The 20625-nt window shown below is 43.5% G+C and overlaps 1 protein-coding gene across 1 annotated transcript in view; it reads left to right on the top strand.

Moving 5' to 3' along the window:
- The window catches only part of pvrl2l (PVR cell adhesion molecule related 2 like), a gene marked incomplete at its 3' end in the record, with an annotated part of 186580 nt that extends 168464 nt beyond the window's left edge, over positions 1–18116 (top strand). The window contains exon 7 of the mRNA XM_080515828.1: positions 17488–18116. Within this exon, the coding sequence (XP_080371954.1) occupies positions 17488–18116 (629 nt within the window). The remainder of the gene's footprint in view (positions 1–17487) is intronic.
- Positions 18117–20625: the final 2509 nt, after the last annotated feature.

Genomic DNA, 20625 nt, shown 5'->3' on the forward strand with positions numbered 1-20625 from the left:
GGCCGTGAGGTTAAGAGGGGAGGCGGGAGCTGGAGTGGAAGGTGAGACATCTGGAGGAGGTGGAGAAGACCGGCTAGGTGCATAAAGACCTCCCAGAAGACTGTTGTCTAAATCGTGTCAAGCATGTATTTTGAACGGCTCCTCCTCTGTTTGGGCGGCTGCATCACTTGCAGCTGATGAGATGGGACGAATCCTCAGTGTCGGCACAAACCGCCATAAAGCTGTTTTTCACACAGTCCTGTCTTTTGGATGGACTGGGATTTGTTCAGGAAGTTTCCTGCTGGTTCAGGCCTCATCTGAGAACCTCCACTTTGAATAAAATGGGCAGAGAAGCTGAAGGACTGGATCGAAATTCAAATCACCCCATTTACCCATCTTTGGAGCTATACTGTTTATCAAACTTAGGCCTTAATTTCCCAAGATGGGATAGTTTCATGATTCACATAAATAAGAGGCTATGAGCACAAATTCCTCCCAGTATTTTCTGCGATCTATTCGAGAGGGCTGATATTCATGAAGGAAAACGTCTTCCTCAGTGAACAATACACTCGTCTTGATACACAGAAACTCTTTACAGATGCACAGATTCACACACACACACACACACACACACCTCTGGGTAGCTTTCAGAATGTGGAAGTAACAGGACAGGCGATTTTCTCCCAGAACGCTTTGCCTTAAAATGAAACTTGTATTTGCTTGTTTACTTGTCCCAAAACATTTTTGTCTTTTTGTATATGTAATGCTTCTCCCTGCTTCTGTGTCAAAAAGTGAAAACAAAAACTGCTGTGTCAGCGCAATATGAGAATGTGATTATTTTGTACCGTTTATGTCGAATTTTAAACACATGGTGTATGAGTCTATATTAACAAGGCACCCCTCGCTGCTTCCTCCTTTATTAATATGTTTTTCCATCAAAGTCTCCCTAAACAGAGGTCTGGATATGAAAAAGCTTGGAAATGTTTTAAAATGGTAATAATGTCACTCAAGACTCTTGTATTAACAGAAATATTTCCCCATTTCAGAAACATTTTGATTTAGTGCCACCCTGACACCTGTCACATAGATCCATAGTTTCCCACTTCTCCGTAATCAGTAGAGAAAATTTGAAGCTTGTTTTTCAGCGTGACTGATTAGCACACATTTGACAGACATTTTAAAGGCTGTCATTCTGCAGAAATATCAGCGGTGATACAGACGCGAGGCGGATATTATTTTTGTCGTTTTTATGCTCTTGATCATCTTCCTGCTCAGGAGCGGATGAGAAGAGGAGGGACTCCGAATGGAAGCAGGATAATGGAGCATTGGCTTTAGCACAGCTTTAATCCTGTCCATACTGGGCTTGCTGTTTTTTCTCCCCCATCCTCCCTCTTCTTCTCCCCCATATCTCCCCCCCCCCCCCCCCCCCCCCCCCCCCTTTGTTTCAAATGGATGGAAGTGATCCATCTGCAATGAGCAAAAGCATGCAGGCACACATCCATTCGTATTCCTCTCTCCCTCCCTCCTTCTCTCCCACTTTCTTTCTGCTCTCCTGGGCCCCTTTAACCCCCCCCCCACCACTCCTCGCTCACTCCCTCCTTGTCTTTCGCTCTCCTCTTTTTCGTGGTCGAGATTTGCTTAGAAATGAGTCACCCGACCACAAATCGCCCCATTTAAGAGGGAGGGGGGTGGAGGGACGGGGGGTGGGGAGGGGGAGAGGCCGACTTGGAGAGGGAGGGAAATTGAGTGAGAGTGGTCAGATGGGCTCTGGAGAGAGAGAGTGGGCGAGCGACGGAGAGAGGGAGAGAAAGAGACTGATGGCTGTTTTTCACTCAGCTGGTTTTGTTGATCAGTATCAACAGCCAAGGTCTGGATCCAATCAGCTTCCTGCATTCAGCCAAGCAGAATAAGACTAAAAATATATTCCACAGTGCACAGAGCTGGTATACACACACACACACACACACACACACACACACACACACACACACACACACACACACACACACACACACACACACACACACACACACACACACACACACACACACACACTCAATATAGTCCCCAAACAGCACACACTCCCAGCAGTCATGCAAATTCACAACATAACGCAGCCTGTGAACCATGTGCAACAAGCTTTCTTACCCTGGATTTGGATTATGACACATGGGTATACTGGTGCCCATATATATATATATCGGTGTGTGTCTATGTGTGTGTGTGTGTGTGTGTGTGTGTGTGTGTGTCTGTATGTGTCTGTGTTTATTGGCCAGAATCTGCTGCGGATTAATGAAGCCAAAGACATGTAGGTGTGAGACATCACACTAATTACAGCAGCAGTGCTGTGGCCTCGCCATCAATAATGTTCATTAAACTACTGAGCCTCTCAAGTTGACAGCCCCTTGTGTGCACGTGCGTGTGCGTGCGTGTGCGTGTGTGTGTGCATGTGTATGTGCGTGTGTGTGTGTGTGTATTTATCACCTTGTGGGGCGGAGAAATGTGAGCACCATCCACTTGTGGGGTCTGAACCTTTGTTGCGGGGCCAAAAATATTGTCTCACGAGGTCTTAAATATTTTTGAGTGTTTCATTTTTTTTTTTTTTTTTTAATGATGGTTACAAATTGTGTTAGTATTAAAAACCTAATTTGTGAAGGGTAATGTTGGGGTATGAGACCAGGGAATACGTTATATCAATGATCAATGAGTAGGCCTCATAAAGGTAGTGCGCTACAAATCTGTGTGTGCGTGCGTGCGTGCGTGTGTGAGCACCACAGTTATGTGATGGATCACCACACATTTGCATTAAATGCCTCTTCATATGGACACGGTCTGCTGACAAAGGCGATTTGTTATCGTCTCCGCTGGTTCAAAATTTCAGGCCAGATTCAAAACAATCCACCGGCTCGGCTCTCACTCGCTCCATGTGCACGACTGCTGCAGTCAACGAGGTAATCCGATTCCTCCCAGATCAACCTAAGACGAGCACATCGACAGTGTTTGTGGTTGGAACCTTGGAGTCTGTTCACTCATTTTCTTTTATTTTCAGTCGCCTATGTTGGCTGCCATTAAAAAGTCAAACCAAAACCCCTCCATCTAAGCCCGTGTGTATTTTTCCTCTGGCCGTGTGGTTTTGTTCATTCCAACTCTAGGGCTTCACTACAAAAATTGATGCTTGCAGTAAACTTGCACAGTGATGTTGATACCTGCCAGACTTCAGTATGTCTCTCTACAATATTGCCTCATACGTCCTCACAGCTGTTACAAGTATTCAAAAATCATCTTTTCCCTCTAATTCCGGGACCTGGCAGCATGTTTGTTTCTCAGAAGTGTCCAGTAAACAGGCCGGTTTATAATACCGCGCCTGTTGTTTACGAGCTGTGGTTCTCCGGTAACGAGGCAGTAAGAAAATAAACGAAGCTTATAAAAAAAAAGAAAAAAATGTGACAAAGTGAAAATGGCTCGTAGTCAAGAAAACAAACAAAAAACTCGACGTGTTATCACTTCCTCAAGGAGACAGGCAGAATTAAAGTGCCTGTGTGTGTGTATTATGGGTTTAGTGTGTGTAATCACCGGCCGCCCTGCTGACCCAGTGGGTAGTAAGTACTCATTTTGCAAATAGCAATCTGGGTTTGATTAAATCAGACTAACAAAAATGCACACGCCACTCCACCGCTGTGATTTCCCCGCGAGGATTAATGCCGTCTTTCCGAGCCTTCGAATTACCTGCGATACGGTGTAAAGGCTAACTGCAGAGACGGTTAGAGCGAGTGTGCCGGCGTTACGCCACATTCGCTGATCCCGAGCCTCTCGACCCCGTTTAAGGTCAACGCACTTGTCTTCATGTCGACACACAGTTTTTTTGAGACGTATCTAATTATCTCCCTCTCGAGGGCGTCGTACGAGCCGGTACAATCGCACCGGAGCAGATAGGAAAATGTTAAGATTGCCTGACTAAAAAGACATTTCCATTACATCTCGGGATATACTGTATGAGAAGGCTTAATGGGGTATTACCGTGGCAGTTTGTCAGATGTACAAAAAGGTTGGATTTTTTTTTTTTAAGTCTTTTGATTCAGATAATGCCTTGAAAGAAAGGCTGAAAGACTTTGAAACTTTTTTTTCCAACACAAGCAACAATACAGACTTTATTTTAGGAAAAGAAAAAAAAGCAGTTGAAGGACAATTTCTGTCTTTGTATTTTTCTATGGTCCTTTAATTATTATACAAAGAACCTGACGAGCTTCTTTTATGAGAACCCCCCCCCACCACCCCCCGGCTTGTTTCAGCATAAATGTTGTAGTTGGAACAGCTCAAACTGACCTCCAGTATCTCTGAGATTAAAGTTCTTTAGATATATTTAATTATCCTTCACTTAGCATGCTCTCTCAGTCCGCCCGGAGTCATGTCACAGATAAGATCCATCCATCTTCTACGTTCACTGATCACTTATTCATTCATACCTATGGCCAGTAACCAATTATTGTTTCACCCATAATTAAATGTCAAGTACTATTTCACCCACCTTTTATCAGCGTGTCCTCTTGAACTGTTTCAGACGTATCTTGGTAATTGTGTGTGCGTCCAAATAATCTTCCTTTTAATGTTTATGTCAATAAAATGCACTTAAAGTTACATTTTATTATCTTGAAAGGTGCTGTACAATTAAATATTGCTCATCTGATTGATTGTACAGTCAACTTGAAGGGGATTTATTTAGACTATGAAAGGAAACTTGCTAAATAAATAAATATCTATTTTTTTTTTTTAAATCCCTTGTGCAGACACAGTGTCCATCCAAGTACAGATTCAAGGCAATGTTATTTGAGTTGAGCAATAAAGCAGAAGTTGAAACAAATCACCCAGGAAACTTGGCACACCTTTATGGTATAGGGGAATGCACAAACTCCAAACAGAACTAGTGAATGGATTTTCTTTTTTAAATCTTGTGATATGATCGGTCAAATTCAGCCACATAAACACAAACACAGTTGACCTGCTCTTCTGAATGAGCCACAGCAGTCCCAGAAAGGCCCCGTCAGCCCAGGAACCAGGGACATTCCCACTCTGAGGTGACAGTACGAACCAATGTTTAACTGTGCCAACACATTTTTGGGAATAAAAAAAATAAAAAAATCATTCCATGCCAAGCAAAGACTTTCAAAACAAAAAGCTGTTATGCCTCTGGGTTTGGCTTTTGGTTGAATTTGAGAAAAACCACATCCTAACAGAAGTTCTATCAAGAAGCTGTTCAAAAATATGAAATGGCATTTTATCTCGATTGCTATAAGTCCTCAGGAGGAAAATGCAAACTCCAGTCATTAAGGTCCCAGCCACATTGGCTCCATTTGTATTTATTTATTGTCTTGCCCACAGCTGAAGCTGGCAGAGGTCTCGGCTTCCTCCTCGTGGTAATGTGGCACTGCAGGCAGTAAATGTGACGCTCTCAACTCACCTGAATGGCAAACATGCACCGAGAATCAATATCCCGTCCTGTTGCTTCCACTTTGTTGCCTTGCAGTGTGTTTTTACGACTGCATTTTACAACTGTACAGTTAATCTGCGCTCAGTAAAACTGCTGCCTCGAGTTTATTCCCTCCGAGGCCTCACATTCCTGAGGTGTGGTGTCAGAACGGTGTGTGTGTGTGTGTGCTGGGTGTGTTTAAAAAAAAAAATGGGTAAAATGAGTGAGATGGCAATCTGGTAGTGTGCAAAAACACATATAAAGCTGTCAAATGCTTCTCAAAAGTGCACTCGGGTACTTTTGCATTTTCGCTTCATGTTGCTATTTTGCAACTGCGTGTGTAATATTACTGCATTTACAATTGAGGCTAAGGGTTGTTGTTAAGGTGAATGGAGTCAGAAGTGTGTGTGCATATGTGTGTCTATGTTACTTACCATGATGTTTGCTGAAGTGACTGTGTGCAGCAGCTGGATGCTCCATAAGTACACGGAGCTGCAGGAGGAAAAGTGGGAAGCGACTCCAGAAACCTCCTGAAGTTCATTCCCGCTGCAGGGCGCCGGTGAAAAGGAGAGGGGGGGGGGGGGGGATCTTAATAGGCCTAAATGTGTGCGCATAAGAATGAACCACATTGACGTGTGTGCTCAGGCTTGTAGCTTCAACCTGTGAATGTGTATTTTCTGTAAAAGAAGAGAACAGATGATTTTTCAAGGTGAAAGGGGGTAATGAGCTTGGAAGGGATGAATCCACCCATCTATTTCTGCTTGCCTTCATTCATCCATCCATCCATTCCGCCATCCACACCCACCGCCGCCCCCTTCTCTCACTACCTCTCTCTACGCGTTCCCTTTTTTTTTGTCTGTTGTGCTTTTTTACTTTTCATACCATCTGCTTCCTCGGTGTCAGAAAGCCTCCATTTAAAATCCTGAAAGTCTCGGAGGAGAGAGTACAGTGAGGCTCAATGGGGCCAGAAAAAGCCCCAAAACCACAAGCTAAAAAAGTCATTTCAACTTTTTTTTTTCTCCTCCTTTCCTCTTTCAATTTCTTCCCCCTGTTTCTTTCACACACTCACAATTCTTTTTTTCCCCCCCTTTCTTTCTGGGTTTTTGACCACCTTTTGGTTATTTCCTCGCTGATGAGAGCCTGAGATGTAAAAACAGCGGCTCGGACTCATGATGAACACACAGAATTGGAGATGTTCCGACGCGGGAAATTTCCCCACTCGCCGCCGCGTGGAGGGGTCGCGTGAGGAAACGATCGGGAGTGACGTGGGAACGCTGGTGGATTCGATGCGTGCGTGGGGGGTGGGGCTTTTGGCGCTGGGGCAAATTAAGTGTGTTTGTAAAGATCAAGGATAATCAGGGGGTAATTGAATAGACAGTGTGGCTCTGGGTGGGTGTGTGTGTGAGAGAACGTGTGTGTCATCGAGGGTAATGGAACCATGTGTGTGATGCACTGAGGCTGCGTACGACATGAGACAGACACACACTCAAGGCTTTCAGAGGCGGCCTGCTAATAGATGCTTTTGGGGTGGATAGATGGGGTGCGCATGTGTGTGTGTGTGTGTGTGTGTTTTCCTCAGTGTGTGTGTCTGTGTGTAACGCGAGTGTGACTGATGGTGTTTGAATGCAGTATTTCTGCAGAGGTTAGAGGCTGAAAGAAAAGCTGCACTGTAAATGATTTTCATTATGGTGCAATAATTAGCGCACACACCATAACATAAAAACTGACTTAAAGCCTCATTAAACAAAGCAGTAATGCTACCTTATGTGATGGATTTCCTGTTTAGACGATCAACAGTCGTCCCCCCCGGCTGTAAAACAACATATGGAGTTAACTAAATGTCACTTTATATCGTCCGAATATGTCACGCTTTAAGATTACTGTTAATTCTCTGTATTAATCAAGTTACACTGTCACCACGCCTGTAATTCAGCAGCTGTAGTTTGTGGTATTTATCAAAGTTTAAAAGCTTCGTGTAGCATTCATTCACATCAATTATCAATCTAACTCTTTGCATCATTAGTTTATCATTGCACTATTACCAATCCCAAATCCCACAAATAGTTTCCCATTCATTTGGATTAAAAACTAAATATTGTTTAAAGCTGAGTAGTTCATCATTGCACATGTTGCTTTTGCTTAAATTGACTTCAAGCCTCATGAAGAAAACAGCAGAACTGGATTTCCTGTTGAGGCGACCACCAATCACCTGAGACTGTAAAATGTAAAATATGTGTTTGGATTGTATGACTGAACATTTGTCTTATTGAGTACTGAGAAGTCCATGTTGCATAGTGCAGCTTTATTTCTTTGCTTGATTTGTTTTTGTTTTACTTTTTTTAGTTTTTGAATTTTGAGGGAGGCGAGAAGTACTCGTATCAGGGATTCAAGTGTTAAACAGCTGATGCCTTTTTCATTCAAAGTAACGTAAGTAGCCACGATCTACCCATCATGGAAGTGAAGGAATGACTAAATGCCCCTTCATGTTGTTCATAAGCTTTTAGCGTTCAACTTGCAGTGTCACCCTGTGATAGAAGAGAAGCGGCAATAGTTTATCCATCAAGTTAAAATCGAGGCATCATTTATTATTTATACATTATAATTTTCAACCTGAGGGTTGGAACGTTTATGATGCACAAGATGATGAACAAACAAAACTCTACTCCAGTGAGGGACCAGGGTAGTTGCACCCGAACTCTGAATGTGATCAGGCTGGACGTCATGTGGACAATTGGGGAAAAAAAAACAAGTGGAACATTTATTTGTAACATTCAAATTTCCAAGAAATAGTACAAATTATAACAAAGTACAACCAGAACAAGCAAAAACGGTGATGATTCAATGCATTTGCACCATCTGTTTACACATAAATAAAGGCTACATTTACACGTCACCGGGTTTTTCCCGAAAGTTATATTTCCAACTCTACATTTGCAAAAAAAATGATCCTTGACATGGACCCACATATACGTCTGGTTCAGTGCGACTATAAGCATGCCAAACCTCTAGGGGGCAGTGTAACAAGAAGCGTGAAGCCATGATAGCCAATCAAAGGAGAAAAAAAACTCGACATCACAAATTGTGACATGAATCTCTGCCTACCCAACCTTGAGATGCAAATGGAGACACTGAGTTGAATGCGTTCTGTGAATATCTAATGTGAAACGTATTCCGAGCACATTTCACAACATCACTGGATTCATTTCGCTTCATTAAACATATTATATACATTCATAGTTCCATATGACAACTTAATTCAAGGTTTGTAGAGTAATCGCTGGTGGTTTTAATGTGCTAAAAGCTCATCGTTTTCAAAGTGACAGCAGTGCTTTTCTGTGGAATTCAAAATCTTAGGCTGGATATTTTGTTGAAATGTAAAATGAGCATTGGTTTTAAATCACTGCATGGCTTTGTGTGGCTCTAAACTGCGTGACAGCACTGTGGAAATTCATGAATCGACAACCCCATAGTGCGGCCATTTGTACGCTCTTTTTCAAGTGTCGGCGTTAAAAAAGGTCCAACATGAAGCAAATGAACTGTTGCAGCCCGATACGATCATGTGGGTTGTACAGCATTACACGCAACATCAGATGCGTCTGTGTAAAACAACTGTCATTTCACTCTTTTAGCTCAACCAATGTATCCGTATCTCCATCTTCTTCTACATGCAGGTTAAAAACCATGTTTTTCTTTGGCACACATCATTTTATTACATCAGCCGAGTCTCATTAGAAAGAAAACATGATTATGTTTTAAATTGAATTCCTGATTAGACAATCAGTCATCATTGTAGACCCTGAAGTCAGGGATGAAGTTCAGTAAATGTCACTCCTCGTCATTTGCAAAACATAAAAAAAAAACCTCTAATATATTTATATTAAATTACAGTGTAAATGTATATTGTAGTGTCACCACGGCAGGTTCAGGATGAGTATCCAAAGTTTAACTTCTTTTGTAAAATAATGAACCCAAAGCTTCTGCTTTTTAGTGTATGCATGTTTTTTTACTACTCCAAGGCAAATACTTCTGACACACTTCAACATAATATGCAAAAACTAGAAGTGTTTCTTAGTTGGGCCCAAGAACTATAATCTTTTTCTGATTTTTTTTTATTTTGGATTTGTTTTGATCTGTTTAAAAAAGTATGCATAAAAATGGAGTCCAGTCAACATGTCACTCTGGCTTTTATTTAATTTAAAACTATTTTCTGCAGTGTGTCGGTGCGTTTGACTCTTGGTTGACTCCTCAGAGTTGTTTTGTTTTAATCAGAGTTCCTCCAGTGATAGGAGCAGTAAGCAAACACACATGAAGGCTGGATCGATGGCTTGAGGAAACAGACTTTCCCTCATTCTGCCAGATTTACCAGCGATGGAGTCACTTCTGTTAAAGAGCCTTTCTGTGGCTGTTGTGATTGTATTTTACACTGGATTCACAATCGCACAGTTTGGAAAAAACGTATTGGCTCTCTGGACACATTATCCACAGAGTCTGCATGATTTTGTGACTCTGTTTCTGTTTTTTGAATTATATGTATGAACGTGTGACTGGGAAAAAAGCCGTTTTTTGAGTCGAGTATGGAAATTCCTTTTGCATGTATGCAGTGATCTCACCTTTCAGTCATTTGGAAGTGACGCTCAGTAAGAGTTTCCAGTAAGTTTTGGTGAATTCTGACCTCACACGCACACGTTTTGTCTCGTAAAAGCTGAAACCTTGTTCACATTCAGCCTGAAGCCAGGATTTGACAGAATGTTCCAGTAGAAGATCCGTGTGCACAAGGACAACCTGTAAAATCAGGTTGTACCAATTTCTGAGAACCAACGTGAGGCTGGCAGTGTCATTTCTAGGATATGCACGGTGCGTGTAGGACTTTTAAAATCATGCTCAGGGACACACAGTGGTGACCTGTCAGCTGCTGGATTCAAACCTGTGAACAACTTCCAAACAATTTCCTGGCGTGGCTTATAAGTTAGATAACATCACATGGTTGTTGTTGTGTTGTTTTGCACTTTGATTAGAAAGCACAGCTTGGACTCGATGCAGTTTAAGTGCTTGATGAGATTTTTGCATTTCATCCTGCGCTGATGTTAAGTGGACTATAATGTGCAAGAAAGAAAAAAGAAGAAGAAATGCAGTACTAAATCACGGAGCAGGAATGTGGTGTGTAGACATGTTGTGCAGAATTGCTCCTTCCTCAGCGGTACTTACAAAGGCTTTTATACCTGCTGGGTAAAGTTTGCATTCATTGAGCATAAACACCTTCATCAGTCTAGACACATCTTGCCACCTTCTGATTCGTGTTGCTGGAAAATGACAGAGTGGGTTTTGGGTTGTCATTCATGCATAAATGCTAATCAGGTTCACTCAGGTAGTGCATAAGTAGCACCCTGTGCTTGAGGCTATCATTGTCCTGAACAACAAAAGTCCTTCATGTGGACTTTTTTTCTCGCCTCCTTGTTTGTACTTTTCTGCTTGGTGAAGCAACACCATATAAAAAGAAGAAGAAGAAAAAAAATAAAAGTAAATTTAATCCTTAGAAAGGAATCCATGAAAAAAATGCACCTTGTCTAGTTGCAAGTGAAATATTTAGCTTCAGCTTGCTGTGTCAGAGAAGAGGTTGCGTTCGACTGTACGTCTCTGATATCCAGGCTGCTGCTTTGCCTCCGGGTCCCATTAACCCGCCGTGATAACATTTAGCCTCTGCCTCACCTCCTCCACCCCCACTTACATCTGCTATGGATATGAGCCGGCGCCTCACTTATACCGAAAGAAATCAGAGCTGCCTTCCTCTGACTGCATTGTATCCGCAGTCTATTATTCTAAACACTCTTATAATCCATCCAGTTAAGCCGACGATACTGTGACATTCGTATTCGCCGTGTTGCTTGTGAGGTCACAGCGTTTTGGATTCCGACCAACACGTGATGAAAGGTCACCAGACGAGTCCCCGGTCGACCAGAGGGCCAAACCCATAGAGACACGCTGTCAGACACGTGTGAGAAATATTCAGCAAGCGATGATGAGACGATGCTAACAGCCATCACAAAGTGTCTCCCTTTCTAGGTTTGTGTCTCTGACTGGCGAGAATGAGTTTTAATGACTTTGTTTAGAAGAGCCCATGCATGAGGAGACGCAAACTCCAGAAAGTCTGGGATCAATCTGGGAACGTGAGCTCGAAGAAGTTGTTTCAAAAAAACGCTAGTTAGGTGAGTGCATCTAAAATCCTGGGAAGAGTGAAATGACTCCTCACTCGGTCACAATTCCAGCTAAATCTAAATTACCGAAACTGACGGCCTTGGCTGTAGATGGCGGAAAAGAAGTTGGTTTTGATGGGTTTGAAATCATTCACAGCAAACGTCAAATGTCCAAATAAAACCCTGCAACAGAACAATACGCCGCTCCACAGTACCAACCCCAACCCTCACCCTAAACCTAACCCTTTATTTGGAATTCAAGCTTAAATCACAAGTGACTTGATGTCATGATGCAATAACAAAAGTTGCATGAACTGTAGAAGAAGTTTGCTCTCAGAAAACTGTAAGGGCTGTTTAATATTGATGCGGGTCACGGGGCACACTTGCGCCTTGTTTGCGGGATAGAAAACTGTATTTGGTGAATTTGAGTGCAAGGTGTCACATCTGTATTCTCCAGTATTCATAATCACGGTCTTCAAAGTTTTAGAAGGTCAGCGGCCGGGATGCCCTCTATACCTGCAGTCAAAATCCGCCTAACAAGCAAAATTAATGAGTGCGAATACGGCAAGTCTCCATTTTTAGAAGCAGCACGATGTTCATATATCATGCTGTGCCCCTTGTACCGTAAAGCTACTCCCATGCTTTGGCTCTGTTTACTTTCTTGAGTGCATTTACATCGTGTGTGCCTCAGGAGCCCGTCTAGTTTGAACAAGCTTTGTACGCATCGTAAACCAGGTTAAAGGTTGCCTTCACGATGCAGCAGGATCATTTTAATCGTGTGCATCAACCGACTTGTTAAAAACAATTTGTCATTTTGTTGTGGAAATCTACAGTTCCTTAAATCTTGTTTTTTTTTTTTGTTTGTTTTTTTTAACCCAATTCCAGTAAACATTTAAGCACAGTTTTTCTAAACTGAATTTTTGGACCAACCCATATTAATAAGTGAATTATGTTGGCAGCTTTTCAAAGCCTTTGTGAGTCCGGTTAAAGGGATTCAGAGGCAGTTTGTGACAGCACTGTAGAAGAAAACAGACAATAGCAAGCTCCTGTCTCAGGTGTTCAAATTCAATTAAATGAACAAAGGCCCATTTTTAAAACACAAAAACAACAACTCTTTTATCCAAATAGACATTTTTTTTGTCAAGAAATGGATCTATTATTGGGTGTTCGGGGGTGTCTTCCTACGATTCTGGACCAGAAGCTACTTTTAATGAGACTTTGTTCGTGCCGTGGAGCTTTTTACAGTAACAGGCCCGACTTCTTGCATTAGTGTGACTTTCTTTGCATTTTCAGGTCTAATTTCACTTTTGAGAAAAGAAACAAAAAAAAGAGAAAGAAGTAAGAAACTGCGATAGTGAGGGAAACTCACAACAGATTATTTTTGATTGCATTACTTTCATACCCCTTAAACTGCTTTCTGCTCTGCCAACCTCTCTCTCGCTCTCTCTCTCTCTCTCTCTCTCTCTCGCTCTTGCTCTCTCTCTCGCTCTCTCTCTCTCTCCCCCCGACTCCTTTCCACCTTCCCACATCCCAAATCTTCTCATTTAGATTATCCCCACTGCAGTCAGTGTAGAAATGCATATTTTCCATGTCCCCTCACTCTCTCTCTCTCTCTTTCTCTCCCCCCCTCCCTTTAATCTCCTCCACGTACATGACACTAATACAGAGACTGATATAAACCCCCTGCCTTTCTATGACATTTATCACTGTGCTTCTTAATGCAGGAAGCCTGCCTCTGTTGATGAGAAATAAGTATGACAAGCATGGCCTATTTTCCTAACGATAGTCTCTCCTTTTTTTTTCTTTCTTTCTTTTTTTTTTTTTTTACTTTTTTAATGGGGTAAATATGGTCTCAGGAGTGTTTGCTCAAGCTTTCCATAAGGTGGTTGACAAGTATTTTATACAGGCGTTGATTGTGTATCAGCATCTGGCACATTTCAGCGCTGATCTGTGCTCCATTAGTGTTTAAATTGTAATTTAATGGTGGCAACTGCAGAAACAACGGATTAGAAAAAAAACCACAGACTATATGTGCACTTAACAATTTTTTTTTTGTTTGTTTAATTCATTTTCCATCATGGTGTGTTTTGATGAACATTATAGCTGTATACCGAGTCTGTTCATCAAACTAGGAAAAAGTTTACTGTACTTTACTGCTAATAACACTAACTTTAGATTAAAGCTGAGATACTTTCATGTTTTCGTGAGAAGTGTTTTTGTTTTGCTGCCGAATGCATTGTTATGAATCTCTATTTATTCTCCACATCAATCACGTTGTGGTCTTATAGGCCGTTCATGCGAAAACTGTTAGTGATCAATGGTTAACTCATAAAGTGACTTTCAGTCAGAGGTGGTTACATGACAACCACACAGCCAGCACAACTTTTCAGTGTGTGTGTGCGTGTGTGTGTGTGTGCGTGTGCGTGTCTGAACTACGCTCATTTTTGATGCGTCTCTCTTGACTGATGGTCGACCATCTGTCAGCCTTCCAGCGGGTTCAGCCTGCTTTCAGCTCGGCCAATGACAAACCCCGCTTCAGCTCCAATCATTAATTTTGCATGATTGTGTTACTGTTCCCGAAGAATCGGGGCTGTGTTGCTTCATTGTGTGACTGATCGAGTCACGTCGGGACAAGTTCCTGGTGATTGTCCTAAATCGAATGCAGATCGCTTGTATTTTCATCGTGACTCGCGGCTGCGGCTCCGTCGCTACAGCGACTGGTTCGGTCACTCATCCTCCTGTCCATACGCCGGTGTCCTTGAGCAAGGCACTGAACTAATCGGGTGTGACCACCTTGCGTTGACGTGTGTCTGTTCCTGAATTGATGAATTGATGAATTGATTATGCGAAGTGTGTTGATGCTGCTCAAGCAGTTTGCGCTTTGTAAGTAAAGTGCATTCACTATTTACTATCTACTACTGTATGCTTCCAGCCCAGAGAGCAAGACTAATACTTTTTCACCAGCATATCATACGAAACACAAACATTATGACACTTTGATTTAGAGCTAAAGCTTTGAAATTTGTGTATCCGAACAGATGAGACCATATTTACACAAGAAAAGCATGCTATAATTTGCTTAATTGATTAAACATCCACCTCCCCACAAGTCGGCTCAATACATTTCACTTAGTCAAACTAGATAGTTGCTCTTGTGCAGGGGGGGCTTACCTATCATGCAGGTGCTCTCTACTAGTCGGCGCTACAGAGCCGTGAGACAGCGGTTCCGCCTCCCTGTGGCAGTACATTGGAAAGCTAATGAGATGTACTGAAAAGGCTTATAATCAACAAACACAGCAAAGCGGCGCTCGCTGCACTCGGGATCAATCGGATATTGTTTACGCAGAGACGCTGTGATCCTGATACAGTTCAGATAAAGTAGCTCAACTCAACAATGACCTCATTGTCTGCAAAGAAATGTGTCAAGAGGAACATTTCTAATTTACATAATTGTTCTTGGCTCCACTGTCATAGATCATTGGATAGTTTGAAAGTGTTATACTGCAATCGACTTTTTGTGACATTTAAACGGTGAGGTAGCCAGAAGACGAACGTACACTATTCATCCTCAACAACACTCCTGACATCCATCTCCATGTATTCATTTCATATCTCTCATTTGACTGTGAACTCTGGAGAAAGATTTAAATATTTCAGTGTGGAGGAATGATTAACTTGTGATGGAGTCATAAAACAAGACCCGAACAAAACCACGCTACATCCCGCCTATTTAGAGATTGGCCACCTTCCATTAGTTTTTGAATTTTTAGGAAACATTGGAAAAGAAGCCGTGATGCTACTGCCTGTGACCTTAAATCTGGTTAAAAAATGAATATGCCAGCCCTAATGGGTCTTGGTAGGAGCATTGTTCTTCATAGCACACACAGAATAATAGATTTTAAAGCGCTTGATGAAGAGAAGGACGACAGCCTCCAAAGACCTTCCACAAAAGGCCATTATTGAGCTGTCTCTCACCCAGGCACTAGATAAATGGCATTAAGTCTTAAAATATAAATGGCACAATAAATATAAATAACATTTTGGCCCACATGCTGCATTTCTATGCCAATCCGTAAGTTTGTAAAGCGGGAGAAAACTGGGACAGGGAAAAGTTGGATTCATCTTCCTTAATGCCTTCTGTCACTTCAATTGGATATTACCAGACACTGTCCCCTAATTTAGACATCATACCCTGTCCCAGGAGCCCCGCCTCCTTCCAGCTACCCGTCTGTCTCGCCCTGGCAGAACCGTCCCCACATGAGCCCAGGGCCGGAGCTGAGACCTTCTCTTTTAACTCCCCTCTCTTCTTGTACGCTCTCTTCTCTCTGTCTAAAACCGTCTTGTTCTCTCCTCCTGCTGATTTCCTCTCCTTTTTTGTGTGCTTTCATTTTTTGTTCTCTGTACCATCAGAATGAACAATTTGTATGAATCACAGACTCTCAATCCAGGCTCACTTATAGTCAAACCCCTGCTGCTTTTGTTAGCCTAGCATGTACTCGCCAGCTACGTACAGATCATTATTCGGTGTCCAACATAATTTTGTTGAAATTAAAGAAGAAGAAAAAAATATGCGATTCCCTTGCCGGTGCTGGACTGGCATGTAACCTGATACAATAGTCATTTCAGCCCGTCTCAGAGTGTTTGATTGGCATTCACTGCTGTGTTTGCCAGGAGTGCTGGCAGGACCTTGCTGTTATTTACATAAAGCAGGAAGGGTGTTCAGATTTTCCCTGCTGTTCTGAACACCACTGCCCTTCCTGCACCCCAAAGAGAAATCAGCATGTTATTCGCACAAAACAAACTTCAGCCGGCCTTGTGCAGTTCTGCACAATAAGCTCAATGTCTCTCCTTGCCTGGTTTGAGACTTTCTTTCCCCCTCTTTTCTGCCCAGCGTGAATCCTCTTGTACAAATCTTGCACTGCCTGAGCCAGACCTTTTCTCTCTTTCATATTCCTGCAGAGAATCCTCTTAAAAACGCCCCGGCATGAGCTTGCTCCGCAGTGTGAACCTTTTACCTCGGTGTGCTGCTGATCAGTGAGATCTGGATTCAGTCCGAGGTTGACAGCAGGCGATCTCACTGCCCAATGGTTCGGACTAGCGGGCTGATAACGGAGGCAGGACGTGGGCAGAGGATGGGACAATGAGATGGAGGAAATCGGCCTTAATTAGGATGATGGGGAAAGAAACAGAGGGTGGATTTGGACAGGAATGTTGAACATTGTGGCACGTTTCAGTGATCTGCTTATTCCGCCGTCTACCAGTAACTTTTCTTCCTGTGTGTTTGTCTCTGTCTGTGTGGCTCTGCTGGGCCCAAACCTCTAACCCGTGGCAAAGACAACGCGAGGCACTAAACAAACTAATTTTTTGTTGATTGCTTTTAAGCCATCTCTCATTTTTTGTTTCAATCTTCAACTGAAACAAGAGTGGAGAGGCAAACCTGGCTCACACCAACATGAATAGAACAAAGGACCATTTCGGTGGTGAAAGGCTTTTTTCCCCAGCCGGGGAAAGGGGCGAACGGCCACGAAAAGCGAAGCAGCCAGCAGCTGGACAGACATGTTTGTCGAGCAACATGTGTGCAGAATGCGGCGCGGCTCGCTGGCCGGAAACGAGACGATGAGTCCCGTTCAGCCTGATCCCACCGGTGACTCACTGAGAAGAACATTACCGCACACTTGTAGGAGGATTTTAACACACTTGTAGGAGAAGACACCACCACTATCACCACAGCACATTTTACAACACCAGAAGAAGTATGAATCCCTCCCCCAAAACAGCCATCAATTCCTTCCTTTTTCTTTTCTTCCACCCATGTTTCCATCCCTCCTTACAACCCCTCCATCCCCTCTGCAGAAGCCTTGGAGGATCCGTCCAGTGCGGGCACGGTGGCGGGCGTGGTCATCGGCTCCCTCCTGGCCCTGCTATTGGTTGTGGCGCTCATTGCGGTCCTCCTGACGCGCAGCCGCCGGCAGCAGCGACGCGGCTACCCCAGCAGCGGGGACTCCATAGCCGCGGGCAGCGGCGGCAGCAATGGCGGCGACTACGGCAACAAAGCCCGCCTGCTCTTCGGCACCTCCGGGAACAACGGCAGCAAAAACGGGACCGGCGCCAACAACAACGGCCCCATCTACACCTACCGGGAGGGCTGCGACGCCACGGGAACTCTCACGGAGAAGGCCAACGACTACCACCACCATCATCTTCATCACACCTCGACCGGGAACCCCCCGACCGCCCACGACATCCTCCTCAGTGGCGAGATAGACGAAGCCGACAGGAGGAAGTTTGACATGCTGGACGACAGCATGGAGGAGGAGGACGAGCGGTACGATCGCTTCGGGGGCGTCGGCGGAGGCGGGACCATGCTGCCGCCGGCCTACCACGTCCACAGAGGCCACGGCGGAGAGGAGATGTACCTCGACGACGACATGGAGTCTCAGAGAGACGGCTCGGTCATTTCCCGGACTGCCATTTACGTCTGAGCACGCTGGAGAAGAAAGAAAAAGACGAGGGCTGAAAGCAGAAGAGGAGATCTGGTGGAAGGAGCGGGCGTTCAAGCCTTTCCTCCTCGCGAAATAAATCATCACCTCCATCAGCCAAACACCTTCCAGCTTAATGTACAACCTGTTTCAAAGCCTCGCCATCAGTTATCCTCTCTGCCTGACAATAAGTGTATAGTTTTATAACAGGAGGATTTAAATAAAGGTGTAAAGGAGTCAGACTGTCAACGTGAAGAATGAAACCCGTGGTGGCGACAGTGGCTGGATATGTGACTGTGTTTAACTTTGCCATGGAGGCATATTTGATTCAGTGTCACTCAAGTATCACAAAATGGAAGAAAAAAAAAAAAGAAAAATACCGCCAACAGTAAACAGAAACTCAAGCAACTCTGACGTGACGCCGCTTATTGCTACGTTCTTGTTTCTGCCGCTTAGCAAGTGTGTAATTATGCGCCGAGTGACTTAAATTGTTTGTATTTTTTACGTTGCCAGAAAATGAAATCTGCAAAACCAGGAGCGTCTTCAAAAGCAACCACTATTCAAAACAATGCCTTTTTTTCAGCTTCAATGTAAAAGAAGAGAAATCTACATTAACCCGTTGAACTCTGCGTAAAACTGTCGCCAAGACGTCTGTGGATGTTGCCGTTGTGCTGCGGACTTACCTGAAGTGTTCGGAAACTTGAAAAAACGGACCCACTTTATCGCCTGTGCGGCAGCGATCATGTCGCCGCGAATCCCAGAGACGACTTTCCGGTGGGCTTGTGCGGGTTCCCCCCCCCCCACCCCCGCCACATCCTGCGACGCCACCTGGTTTTCGGTGACGGGCGCCGCTGAGGCGAGGGGCCACTTATCTCAGTAACGTTAACAGACTTGAACAGTGCGTGCTAATGTGTGGCTGGCTGTGGTGTTAATGATGTGCATCGTCTATATATTGGGCGCCGTCTCACTATAGCACAGTTGTTGTTGTTGTTATTGTTGTTGTGGATGTTGTTCTTGTTGTTGTTGGTGTTGCTGTTGCGTAATGGTGTTGATCTTGCTACGGAAAAGACGCACAAGGAGCCTTGGGGGTTTCACATGGTCCCACATTGGGTTGGTAATGACTCATTTAATGGATTTTGGGGGGGGAGAAAAAAAAAAAGATGTGCTTTTCTTTGTTTCCAACTCCACTTTTCTCTTTGACATCACTTCTCACTTTCCTTTTTCTTTACTTCCTCTTTTTTTTCTATCTCCATGCCATTTCATTCTTTTCTACATGAATTGTGAACGATTTGTATGACTTCCTGTCGCTCTGTCCCACACACATTACATCCCCCCTCTCACTCCGCGCTTTCTTTATTTACATAATGGCTGGCTTAGATGAGTGCTGCAATGACTGTGTGCAGGGGGAGCAGGATAACTCGTATTTATATTCCTATATCTGGGTCGCATTCAATGAGGCAAAATATTCACCGGCTTTGTCGGAGGCTGCTGTATTTCATGTATTTCCATGTCCTGCAGAATGTTCTTCGGCTACCTACCGGGATTACTTCATGTTCCGCGTTGTGATTGGACACGAAGACACGATTCAAGACGCGCGGCGCTTCAGGAGATCATGTGAAGCCTTTCTAAATAAATCCACAAGCGAGCCTTTTGTCTCTGCGCACGGCAGACGGGCAAGTGATGTTTTGTTAAAGATGAGTGGCTTTATTTAACTTTAATGTGATCTGTAATTAAGCTGAGAAATGATGGTACTTGTTGTTTTTTTGAAAAATCAAAAAAGAGTGGGGGTTTTTTGTGCGCTCAATTGAATTCTCACAAAGGATTTGTTGTTGAGATGGAGAGTTCTTGTTTTTTTCTTGCCTTATCGACTCCAAGGCTTTTCATTCTCATATATATATATATATATATATATATATATTTTTTTTTTTACATTCATTTTTATCAATCGATTTCTTTCCTCTTCCTAATGCCACATCGCCGGTGACATAGCAGCAGCAGAATGATTCAGACCAGCCAGTAAGCATAGACGGGGTTAAATCATAATAAACACGCCGACCCGGCTGCTGCTGCTGCGTGCGGCAGCCACCGAACTGAGCACTTCCTCTGCTTTTCAAGCTCGCCATGTCACATCACAACCACCCACTTATTTACTGTCGACACGCTGCGTTTGATTGTGTGGCGCAGCCGAGGGTACCGTGAGTAAACAGAAATAAAGTGGTGTAGTATTACCAGTCAATTACATTTCCGTGGCGTTGTAAATGTCAACATGAGAAGTATTTATGAGAAAGGATCTTAAAAGGGAATCTTTAAGAAGATCTTTCATTTATTCATGTATCTATGCTCTGTGAGAATATAGAGTTGTAATAATGAAGATGGCGTAACTCTTCATGCATTAGAGCTACGGACCTGCCTCAACACAGACCGGTCCCATAAATTGAAGCGTTTGAAATTCAAAGCCATTGGGAACTTATCATATGTTATTTTTTTTTATTTTTTTTTTGGGGGGGGGTAT

Source organism: Blennius ocellaris, assembly GCF_963422515.1.
Source record: "Blennius ocellaris genome assembly, chromosome: 20".
Classification (NCBI taxonomy): domain Eukaryota; kingdom Metazoa; phylum Chordata; class Actinopteri; order Blenniiformes; family Blenniidae; genus Blennius; species Blennius ocellaris.